Source organism: Gossypium arboreum, chromosome 9, assembly GCF_025698485.1.
Source record: "Gossypium arboreum isolate Shixiya-1 chromosome 9, ASM2569848v2, whole genome shotgun sequence".
NCBI classification, from domain to species: Eukaryota; Viridiplantae; Streptophyta; class Magnoliopsida; order Malvales; family Malvaceae; genus Gossypium; species Gossypium arboreum.
The window spans coordinates 4,449,229-4,461,883 of NC_069078.1; the positions used below are offsets into that span (position 1 = coordinate 4,449,229).

The 12,655-nt window shown below is 28.7% G+C and overlaps 2 protein-coding genes and 1 long non-coding RNA gene across 3 annotated transcripts; all 3 read right to left on the reverse strand.

The window, feature by feature from the left end:
- Positions 1 to 856: 856 nt before the first annotated feature.
- LOC128279313 (wall-associated receptor kinase-like 1) lies at positions 857 to 7,507 on the reverse strand. The gene is made up of 4 exons (XM_053019393.1): positions 6,629 to 7,507; positions 3,964 to 4,727; positions 2,480 to 2,650; positions 857 to 2,194 (listed from the first exon to the last, which is right to left on the reverse strand). Exon 4 carries the CDS (start codon positions 2,108 to 2,110, stop codon positions 998 to 1,000), a length of 1,113 nt encoding a protein of 370 aa, XP_052875353.1. The 5' UTR covers positions 2,111 to 2,194; positions 2,480 to 2,650; positions 3,964 to 4,727; positions 6,629 to 7,507; the 3' UTR covers positions 857 to 997.
- Positions 6,448 to 7,331, reverse strand: LOC108455047 (wall-associated receptor kinase-like 17). Its single transcript, XM_053019394.1, has one exon. The coding sequence runs from the start codon at positions 7,329 to 7,331 to the stop codon at positions 6,576 to 6,578; it is 756 nt and encodes a 251-aa protein (XP_052875354.1). The 3' UTR covers positions 6,448 to 6,575.
- A 3,824-nt stretch (positions 7,508 to 11,331) lies between the features above and the next one.
- Positions 11,332 to 12,209, reverse strand: LOC128280893 (uncharacterized). Its single transcript, XR_008271091.1, has 2 exons — positions 11,704 to 12,209; positions 11,332 to 11,604 (listed from the first exon to the last, which is right to left on the reverse strand). It is a non-coding gene; the product is annotated as an uncharacterized LOC128280893 (long non-coding RNA).
- Positions 12,210 to 12,655: the final 446 nt, after the last annotated feature.

Here is a 12,655-nt window from a genome sequence, read left to right on the forward strand (position 1 = left end):
GGTATACTTTCAAACTCTTTTCTATAAAAATTTTTAAAATGGTTTAAATTTTCTAAGTTAATAAAAATAAATAACTCTTATAAAATGTCTTTTTTTAAACAAAATTTTTTTAAGTCATTTCAGCTACTCTAAAAATGTTTAGTTTTATGTAATAAAAAATTAATTATAAAATTAAAAGAAATAAAACTTAAATTTATCCAAAAATTGTGATATTTTAGCTTACGTTTCAAAAATCATCTAAACACCATAATTCAATTATGTTTTTAATTTCTCGATTAACAACGCTTGCTAGTTTATGGCTATCGTCATTCGTTTTTTTAAATAATATTTTTTATCAAAATTAAGTTATTCACCGCTAATAGCAATGACAAATTTCTTTATGTCATTAAATATGAGAAATATTGAAAAAATTCAAATACCAAAGCAAAAAATAAAATGTCTTAGAAAATTAGGATAGCAAAGTTCTGGTAAAGATTCAGGATTAATCTAAACAAAAATAAGTGTGTGCAACAAGATTTTGAAATTGACTGAGTTTAATCCGTGGCTGGATTTTTTAAATTGATTTTTAGGATAAAATTTATAACAACAAAATTTTCAACATGTAATAATTTTTTAAATATTGTCGATTGAGTCTTAACTCAATTAGTATGGGTATTGTTACTAATGTAGAAGAACATGGGTTCGAGTGCATTGAAATGTATTATCTTCCTATTTATGATTTGGGGAGAGACAATGGACAGTTCTAGGTATTATGTAAAAAAAACAGATATAATTAAAATATATAATAAAATTGTTTAAAAATAAAAATAATAATTTTTTTTAAAAATTATGATAAAAGAATATATCCAGAACTTGTGTAAGAAATACATTCAAGAGATAAAATAACATGGAGTGAAACAAGTTTGAATTCTTGAACAACCACAAGACTCCACCAGTATGACAAATACAAAAGCTAAAGGCTATCAATCAACAGAAATTGTTTCAGGAGTGTTGGAAACTAGAAAGATGAATTTAATGGAAAAGTTACACTATCGGTTGGAATTGTCCTAGACATTGAACTACTAGGATTGGTATCCCATGAATGGATCATGTCATCTATTTCAGATTCTTCATCACCACAGTCTTCGATAACAGTTCCACCTGAAGCTTTAATCATCTCCAGCTCCATTGCTACTTGTTTCATGGTGGGTCTTTTCTTTCCATTAAGATTCAAGCATCTTTTTGCTAGCAGAGCCACAACCATAATCTCCTGTTCTGGACCATCCTTTACTACCATTGGATTGAGAATTTTAAATAAGGAATTCTCCTGCATTGAATGCAAAAAATAAGATACCAAGCTTCTCACTGGCTGTGATTGGTTTGCAGAGATGGGTTTTTGTCCTGTTAAAAGCTCAATGAGAACAACTCCAAAGCTATAAACATCACTCTTCTCTGTAAATTGATTTGTTCGAAAGTATTCAGGATCCATGTATCCAAAAGTACCTTCCACCCCGGTGGTTAGATGTGTTTGCTCAAGTGCAACTGATCTTGAAGTTCCAAAATCAGATACTTTTGCCCTATATTTATCATCCAAAAGTATGTTACTAGATTTGATGTCTCGATGATAAATAGGAGCAGAAGCAGCTGAATGCAAATAGAACAACGCGTTGGCAATTTCGATTGCAATTCGTAAACGCATTTCCCATGTCAATGGTAATTCTTCATTTTGTTTACGAATGAGATCGTATAATGTACCATTTGGGATGAACTCATACACCAATAGAGGAACTTCAGCCTCTAAACAACACCCTAAAAGCTTAACCACATTCCTGTGATTAATTTGAGATAAAATTATCACCTCGTTAATGAATTGTTCAACCTTCTTTTCGTCAAATTTCTTTCCTTCCACCATTTTGGACTTCTTAATAGCCACAATGCTTCCATCTATTAGCATCCCTTTATAAACAGTCCCTTGACCTCCTTGACCAAGGATTCGGTTCTCATTATAATGATCGGTCGCCTTTTCCATCTCTTTCGAAGTAAACAACTTAATTTTTTTAACATTACCTTCAGACGAATGTTGTTGCAGTAACAAACCTCCATTCCTTTTGAAGTATTTCTGCTTCAGCATGATTTTTTTTTTTTCTTTTGAGGACTTTGTACATACTCCATGTTGCGAGTAGTAGAAATAGTGTCCCAATACTAGTGCTGCAACCTATATAGATATAAGAAACATTGTTAAAAGTTAAATTTGAAAATTCAAATACATTCTAAAAAACCATGAGAATGTTTCAATAAAGTTTTATTCATATTTGAAAAAAATGAGAGAACCTTATTGCACCATCCATTGTTCTGATATTGAATTTTTACAAATTTAATGATAAATAATTGTTATTGCATCACTCATTCAAAAAGTAAATAAATCATTGCTTGAATTGACATAATCCAATAATCATAATGATTTCACTTTAAAAACAAAAAAGTATAAATTAGCACGTACCTACAATAATGCTTGTCAAGCTACGAGTTGTTTGATTTTGTATATTGCGCTCACAACGAAATCCTGTACTATTATATTTATAATGAGGAGGGCAAGACTCTGGCGAGCAATAGTTGCTAGGCATATTCAAACAAAGTATGTGGCAATACTGATAATCCCCACAATTCCCATCTGTCATTTATGAATTGAATAAAAAAAGTTATAATCGTATTATTCAAACTTGAATAGAAGCAGGTTATCTTTAAAATTAAAATTTAAAGATTAGAAAGAAACTGAGAAGTAGGTTATCTTTAAACTTTGTTATCTTTTTCATTTTTAAAGAAATTCAATCATTGAATTTGTAGGATTTATTCGCCACTTCAAACCTAGTAGCTATATACGTTTAGAGCTCTATGGATGTTTAAGAGTTTTGTACCAAGAAAAATATGCAAAATTATCTTCAAAAGTATAAATTTTCTTCTTCTTTTTTTTTTTTTTTGAGAAATTCACTGTAAAACTAAATGCATTAGTGTAAAAGCTAAAATTGTTTTACTCTCTTTTGCATCTCTTTATATTATTAATATTTTGACAATTCAATTGTTGAATTTAATATTTTATTCATATAAATCATTCATGTCAAATTTGATATAAATTAAAAATTAAACAATTAGATTGTTAAAATATTAATCGATAGAGAGATACAAAAGAGTGTAAAACAACTTTCATTTTATATTGATGTAAGTGGATTACTCTCCATATTTTTTACACACTTATATATATATATATATATATATATATACAAATTTTACATACTTTATAAAAGATGATTTTGTATGTTGAATCTTCAACTGATTAGTATAATTTAGTCATGATATACCTCAACTAATAATAACTAGATTATGATACACTAACGACGTAAGTGAAAAAATTATATAATAATTTATTTATAAAAATTATTGATATAAAAAAAGAGTTGATTGAAATCGTAAAGTTAAGTATTAGCTATCATGGTGCCTTTGTTCAAATTTTATTATACTTATTTTTAAAATTTTACATGAAATATAAAATGACAAAAATACTCTCATAATAATATTTGTTCTTTTATAAAAGTAATAGATTTTCATAATTTCTCAACTACGTAAAGATTGAGTTGAGGGTGGCACCAACTCAAATAGCCCTTTAAAAATAATACTAATTTACGATACACCCATTATGTGAATGGAAAAAAATGTAATAAGCATATTTATTTAATGCTTATATAAGAATCAAATGAATCATTGGTTGAAATGGTAAAGTTAAAGTCTAAAATTTATTGTGTGAAAAGTTCAAATTTTACCATGTTAAATTTATTATGAATTTTATATAAAAATATAAAAAATGAAAATACCCTTAAAATAATATAACTTAATATATATATAAAAATATGTTAATAATTTTTTCAATTATGGTATACCTATAAGTTAAGATATAATAAAAAAGTTTCCTAAAATAAGGTTAATTCATACCTTTGCATGACGTTGAAAAAACTCTAATATCCTTGTCGCACACACATAAATAATTAGAGCTCATCCTTGACCAACAATATTTACCCTCGAGTGTACAAGAAGCGTCCAAACTATCATTCAACTTGCACTCTCCAGATATTGGTGTGCCCCATTGCAGTTGTGTTGGAACATGCGTTATATTACTTATATTAAATGTCAGATCATAGTCATAAGAAATCATGGAAGCAAATCCGCATGATTTTTTCCTCCAATAATCACTAGAATCAAACCTACTACTCATGTTTACGTAGAATGGACTGAGACCCCAAGGAATATTAACAAGACAACCATCAATAGAGGAAGCCTCGTTATTAATCCTACAACTTGGTTGCAATTATCTAGTTTGCTGCTGAAAACAGTAACCAAATTACCGCAACCTAAAGACCAGAAGGTGTTGTCTGAATTTGAGTAGTAAAAGCGAGTGCCTGTTAAGTTGAGACTCGTCCCGTTGTGATGGTTTTTCTGACAGTTGAAGTAAGTTATTGGATGGTTGACTTTGACTGTACCATACAAAAAATCAATTTCTAGTATTTGCAAATTCATGCCATTTATATTTAAAAAAGGCACTTTTTGCCCATGGTCGCTTTTGTTGCAAACTACTTTAAACCAGTCTTTAAGATCAACTTGGTCCTTCATTGTAAAGGGATAGTGAACAGTAACATTCCCACAGGGCTCTACCTTGTAGGTGCGGAGGTTAATAGATCCCAGTCCTGGTCTTCCACATCCTGCGGGTTTAGCAAAAAAGGAGTAAATTGCAAAATTTACGAACATCTAACGTATATAGGAAATAAAAGCAATGCGTTATTCAATATATATATACATATATAAAGAAGGTACTCTTTAACTAATATATTTAACTAAATTTTCTGTTATTTGTGACATTAAATTCAATAAAGACTTTCCTATTGAATTTGATGTGATACAATATTTCTAATTAAAATACTTGCATTTCAAAAAAAAAAATCAATTCCACTTTCATACCTATCCTCTCTTTACGTAATACTTTGTTAATTTTATTCTAAAATATTAAATTCTTAATTGAATATGATACTTGTGCTAATTTCTAATTTAACTAATGAGTTCAAATCTTTTTATGGAACTAATGATTTCATTTCAAGAACAAATCAACTTAGGCTACATTTATTCTCAAAATGATTTTCTAAAAATAATTTATATTTTTGGAAAAGTTAATATTTTTAGTATTTAGATGAATCAGTATAAAATAATTTCGATATTTAGATTAATCTTGTAAAATATTTTCTATTATTTAGTAGATTTCTTAAAAAATTTCATAAATGTTGTTTTCAATTAAACAAACATATATTTGAGATTTTTTCATTGTTTAATTGAATTTATTTTTATCTAGAATTTTATATTTTATATTTTTTTGCATATATTAAAAATATTATATTAAATTTAGGTTCATTACAACGTCATTTTTTAACTACATGACTATCAAGTGAGTATTTTTTTATTTAAAATGTGACATCAAATTTGGCTTGATTTTAAATTTGAAAAGTAAAGGGACTAAATTCTTGAAAATAAAAATACAAAGACTAAATTGAAAATTTGTGAAGTGTGCATAGACTTATGACATATTTTAACCTTTATACTACAAAACATTTATTATTAATATATTTATAATTTTAATAATTATTTATTATTAAAATATTAATATTGAATATTTTAATAATATGTGAATAATACTATTTAAATTTATTATTTTTAAAATTTATTATTAAAATAAAATTAAAATATTAAATAATTTATTATTTTAATAAATTATATTTATTATATTAATAATCTATTATATGACTAAATATAAATAATTAAATATGTATGTTTAATAATATTGAAAAATATAATATTTTAATAATTTTAAATATTTTTAAAAATAAAATTTATTATAAATATAATAATAATAAGCTTGATTTAAGTTAATTTTATATAAAAATAAAATTATCTATAGAGAAGCTATTTTTGAAAAATGACTTACGCTTTTCAAAATGGTATGTCATTTTACAAGAAAAGAGCTTATTTTATGTTGACCTATACGTAATTTTTCATTGATCAAGCTGTTTTATGTGAAACAAATACAGGAAAATGTATAAAACATTTTCCGTGAAACTTTACATGTAAACAAACTGACCCTAAGTTTAAAACAGAATCATTATAAACAATATTATGTAAATTATGAAATGAATGGAAACATAATACAGAAATATTATATATATATATATATATATATATATATATATTATGTTATAACAGAATATATATATATATATGTACACACATAACCAACATGAAGCCAACGAAAAAAATATAAAATTACATTTTAACTCCTCTAAAAATAATAATTTAATTTAATTTCATCTCATTTAAGTATTAGTTCAGGTTTTGAATACAAAACTTTTAGGTATAGCCATTTTTTGTCCTAAAATCTTTTAGGTATAAATTTTGAAAGCCAAAATTATTAATATACAAAATAAATGATCCTAAAACCTTTTTAGAACTTATATGATTCTAAAGGCTGATTTTAAACAATTAGCAAAATCTATATATTAACCGAATTAAAAGAAGAAGAATAAAAGCCAAGCAATTGAAGTGACAGCGCGTGACTGACCTCCGTCACCGCAATAGGTAGAATTCCAGTTGAGCACGGCGGGAACATGCGTAGTTCCATTATTGATGCCAGTGGGTAATGGGTAAGCACTACGGAAAGAGTACTTGCTAAAGATGAAAGCAGATGCGCATCTTTTGCTGTCAGGATACATGGCTTTCATGTTTACGGTATAGGAAGTAAGATTTGCAGTAATTTGAGTAAAGCAGCCAGATTCAGAAGCACCATCGTCACACCTTGTTTGAATGCAACCGCCAAGTGAAACAGCTTCGTTACTTAAAATAGTAGCCAAATTTCCGCAACCTACTGACCCGAAATAATTCCTCGTACTTGAGAAGAAAAATGGAGTGCTTAAGAGATTGACCCTCCCACTAACGTCGTTTATACGATCACAATTAATGTAAGTAACTGGATTGTTGATGAGAATGGCGTTTGAATATAAGGCTTTTCCAAGTACCTCCAGATCGATGCCATTTACGTTTATGAAAGGCTTGTCCCCACTGGGGGTTTGCTTGCAAGTTACGCGAAACGAAGGATGAGTATAGCAGGTGCTATTGATTAATCCAAAAGGGGATGGAATTGTAATATTTCCACATACTTCTTTACCACAGGCAGGTTCTTGAGATTCTGCTGCTTGTAAAATTGAGCACAACAGGAAGAGGAAGAGGAGTAGGAGGATGAAGTAAAGCGCTAAGAGAAAACCCATTTGCGTTATTTTGTTTGAGGGAAATGAATGAAGATTTAAAGAAACAAACGATGTTTGAGGGAGAAGCAAATGAAAAGTATTTGCTCACACTTTCCTTGAAGTTCCTGTATAAGTGCATTTGATTTGAGAATAATTCATTAATTTGTAACGACTGTTGGATACAATTTTCCAGCTACACGTAAGAGGTCTCCATTCAAAGAGTAGGTTACAAATAAAGAGTTAAGAGACAACTAAAAGGGAGAGTCGAGCCTTGACCCCTAATTTGTTTTATATTCCTTCAAATATTTTTACAATGGCATTAAGAAATAAGGATAATTTATGTTCCTCCCTTCAAAACTTTTAAACATTTCAAATCATATTGTAAAATAGAAAGCTTGACATTATAGATTAAATAAATTTATTTTTAAAATTTTATTAGTTAATATTAATTTAATTATATTGATAAGTGGATGAACGAAGTGATAAAAAACTTAATTTAAACTATACATCAAATGAAGATATATGTGATTATAATTTAATTAATTTTGTACTTCATTTTTGTATAGATATATTTTTATTAATTATTAAGTTTATACAATCCTAGTTGTCGATAAAGCTAGAAGGAGGAGATAACAAAGAGTGAGCAGTATCCTTAATGAGTGATAGTAAAGGTGATTGTTCTTTACAACAACTTGAGAAGAAATTCCGAGGAATGTCACTTTTGATGCTGGTCCTATGATTAGAGGTTTCACATTTTTATTTATAGCCATTCAACATAGTTAGTATAGTAAGTCTAACAATTATTTATGTTTTCTATATAGATATGAGTATTTTTAGACATTTAAGTGAAATACTAAATAAAACTCTCAACTCAAGTTATATTTTATAATTTTTTCAAAATTTTTAATAATCGTTAATATTTTAATATTTATATTTTCTTATAAGCTTGGGTAACTTTTACAGTTTTTAAAAATATTTTTTAATAATTTGGCATGTTACATCAATATGCTTTCACATGGCATACTATATGCTAACTTCTCATGACTTCCGTAAATCATATAAACAACGTATAATATTTAAATTAATCAAGAATTTTGATTTTTATTGAGTGTTTTTACCATTTAATTGTATATTAATATTTATTACTTTATTAAGAATTGGTTTTATGTAATTGTCCTGACAAAATTGGTATTGAGCTCAATAAAATATATTATATAAGCATAGATATAACTTCATTAAAATCTGCAAAGAGAGAAAACATTATCAATTTGTTTCAAGTCCGTTTTTGAGCAAATGAGAAATTTTGTAGATAGAAGTTGAATACGATTTTTTTTCTAGTGAATTACAAGAAGAGAGTAGAATTCTAACAGCAACGCGACTTAAACCTAAACCGTATTTGGGGATGAATACTTTAACCATTAAACTAATATATGAAATTTGAATACGATATTTTGAAATAAAGGCCAACTCCTTGAAAAATAAAATTCCAAAAATTTCTGAGTCATAATCTTTTGTGGAATGGAAAAGTGTATACACAAAATGATCGAAAAGGCTTTGGGCCACAATTAAATCAACATCTTTAAATTGTTATACCAAATTAAAGAGGGAATGGTCTTTGTCTTAAATTAAACCTCTGAAATTATCATAATTTCATAAATTTTGTTTGCAATTGTTTGGAAATAAAAACAAGAAGGTGATTGGCTCATCTTGTTTTTGGTGAGAAAGTAAAATAGCAGCCAACATGCATGCATTTGTTTTGTGGAAACTAAATTAAAACCAAGGAGGTATCATTATCAACAATATGGACCATAAGAAGATTCATTCCTTTTATTATATATTATTCATACTAACAACATAGAAATTTCCATGAAAAAGTAAGTTCCGTGACATCCACTGAAGCAATGACAACAATAGGCCCCTATAACAATTGCAAAAACACCTTGACTCTTCTAGAAATCTATCAGTTTGGAAACTAGAACGTTTATGCTACAACCAGATAAACATTTTAGAAATATCTGCTCTCCAAAGTCATCTTTGTTCATCTTCAATTTCGTCCTTATATAAACAAAACTCCAACATATAGAAAAAGAAATGATAACCCTTGAAATCCTTAATATCCAAACAATTCTAAAAATGAATTTATTGAGAATATTGAATTACAAGTCGGAACTTAAGCTATGAAAAAGTGAATCGAATACGTATGACTCAGTTTTATCTATAGTGCAACTCGATTGATTAGCCTTACAACTCGGGCAATGTTTTAAAAATGATTGGAATATGTCCGCCACCTTCTTAAATTGAATTATTATATAACTTATCCATTGCTTAGCAAAGGTTGCATTGCCTACACTTTGGTTCATCATGTGCCCACCCGACCCATTTTAGATGTTCATTTTACCATTTACTTTGAAAAAGAATAATCATCCCATATATATATTAATGTTTTGAAAGAAAATTCTGTCTATCCAATTTATTGATGATGCATAAAAATAATTCCTTAAAATTTTACTAATATATTTAAAAAATAATTCTTTTTGTACATATTATAAATGTGAAAGTTATGATACTCGTGTTTGAAGTCATGCTAACCCAATCACTTACTAAAACCAAATTAAAACAATTAATTTTACAAGAGTGGCCATATGGCACTTTTTATTTTCACTTCTAATATATAAAAGTGAAGTCTTTTCTTTCTATAATAAAAATGAAAATGTAAGATAATAAAATAATATCATCTAGACTTAAATTAAACGTAACAAATATTCCACTCTTAATATATAAAAGGTATTTATATTGAGCTGCAAAATTAAATTTCTTTATTAAAAGACTTTTATCTAAATTTTAGGTCTAATTCAAACAAAAATAAATTTAAATTGTACAATAGATGAAGATACTTGTTAATTTAAATTAATTCTTTGTTTTTAATAAATCAAATAGGTATATAGGTATATTTATATTAATTGCTAAGTATATACAATCTTGATTGTGGATAAAGCTAGAAGGTAGGAGATAGCAAAGGGTGTTAGCCTCTTGCCCAAAATAAAAGGCATTATCCCTAATGAGTGATAGCAAAGGTGATTGTTCTTTGAGAAGAAATTTTCAAGAATGTCACTCTTGACCCTGTCCGATGACAAGAGGTTCCACATTTTTATTTATAGCCATTCAACGTATAAGGAGAATTAGTATCACAAGTACAAGAATAAATTCCATCACAACTGAACAAAAAACTTCCAAGTCATATTATTTTGTGGAAAGGTATTCTCAATGGAAAAGTATATCCACGAAATGATAGAAAAGGCTTTGGGCCACAATTAAATCAACATCTTTAAATTGTTATACAAAATTAAAGATGGAATCGTCATTGTCAAGACATCAACATCTTATTACTTTATACTCTAAAGAAATTTTGTTAATTAATTTCTACTTTAATTATGGATAATTTTGCTAATTATTTTTAAATTAGTACTTAGTACTCCCTGCACCATGTTCGGGGTGTTCCGTTTCTACGACTAATGATTTTCCAATGATTCTTAAATGAAAGTTTTGATTTAACGACAAATTGCAATTTCAGATTAAAGTGATATATAAAAAAAATCCCCCATCTGTTGCAACATTGAACAGTGAGATGGTTGCCTGAGATTTTCTATGTATGCAAAGAAGCAAGAAAGAAATTAGCAAGGCAGGTACTGAAGTATATATCTTTAGCAAGAAAAACTAACAAAGGAATTCTCCAATTTGATCCACTATTGTGTTTTCTTTCTATGGGAAGAACATTAATCAATGTGCCCTGGTTCCATGAATTTTCTGCTTCTTTAAAAATAAGAATAAGAAGAAAGAAAGAAAAACATTAACTTTAGTCCTACAATCAACTTGTATAAATTCGTTAGTCCTGAAACTATGGCCTCATTCTTAACCATTTTCCTTATTCTAGGGTGTTAGCAGTATAAAGAAGGTCCTTTGTTATCAGCTTTTTGTTATGCTGTTAGTCTGTTATTTTCAAAGTTGTTATACTGTTACTGAGTTGTTAACAGCAGTTAACTCCTTCAACACTTGTATATATAGTGCTTGTAATTGTACAAAGAAATCAAGAAAATCAATTCTATTCATTAGTTAAATTTTTGAAGTTCATTCAATACCTAGATATTTTAGCATGGTATTAGTTGCCTAATTCTTGGAGACATGTTATCTTGTGCTCTCATGGCCACCTCTGCTTCCACTGATTCAACTACGGCTCCTCCCTGCTCCTCAACATTCAACACAACTCCGCTGGTTCAGTCTTTTCCCCACCACGACACTGTCAAGCAAAATGAAAACAATTTTGTTCAGTGGAGACAGCACGTTCGCTTAATCACCGATGGTTACAATTTGATTGGATTTTTAGATGGCACTTTACCTGCTTGCCGAGGTTCGTGCAGTCGCCGGATGGTTCTCTGATGGCAAATCTGGAGGCGTTGGCTTATATTCAACAGGATAAGTTGCTTACCACTTGGCTTCTTTCCACTATTTGCTCTTCTATTTTGTCTAGCTTCACAGATGCCAAAATGGCAAATGATCTCTGGACCACTGCAACTCGCCTTTTTACTGTTGTTTCAGGTGCCAAACTCTCCAGAATTCGCCATGATCTTCACTCGATCAAGAAGGATGTGATGTCGATCAAGGAATACATTGCCAAGATTTAGAACACCTACGCCTTGATAGATGCGGTCGGCTCCCGGATTTTTGAAATGAAGAAGGTTGAGATCGTACTCGCTGGTTTGCCGTCGGAGTTTGAAGTAGTTCTTACTCTTCTGTCGTTCTCTTCTGAACCACTACCGTTTCAACGACTGGTTGATGTTCTCTTGGAGTTTGAGAGCAGGGAGACTCGTGAGGTTCAAGAGGCACCGTTCCATGAGCATTTTTGTAGAGGTGATAATACTCTAAAACGACATATTTTATAAAACGACAAATTTTATGTGCTAATTGCATGTTTAATTTGAGTATGATCCTACTTATTTGGATGATTTTGTGGTCTTTTATCTTTTAGGGACTTAATTGAAGACAGAAGTAAATTTAAGGGCAAAAAGCGTGAATTTGGAGATAAAGTGGGCCAACATACGAAGTAGGAGAAAAGTGGTGCCAAAAATGCAAACACAGAAGACCCAAGGACTAAAATGCAAAAGAAGAGATTTTATAGCACAAGACTCTATTTAATGTTTAATTATATTAGGATAATTATTAGGGATAATTATTTAGATTTAATTTTAGGATTTATTTTCATTCATCTTTAATTATCTTTATTTATTTGTATTTATCTTTTAGAATTTAATTAGGAATAGACTAGGTTTTCTAGTACTATAAATAGGGGA

Coding starts and splice junctions, on each gene's coding strand:
- LOC128279313 (XM_053019393.1), bottom strand. CDS start 2,110: ATGCTGAAGCAGAAATACTTCAAAAGGAATGGAGGTTTGTTACTGCAA.
- LOC108455047 (XM_053019394.1), bottom strand. CDS start 7,331: ATGGGTTTTCTCTTAGCGCTTTACTTCATCCTCCTACTCCTCTTCCTC.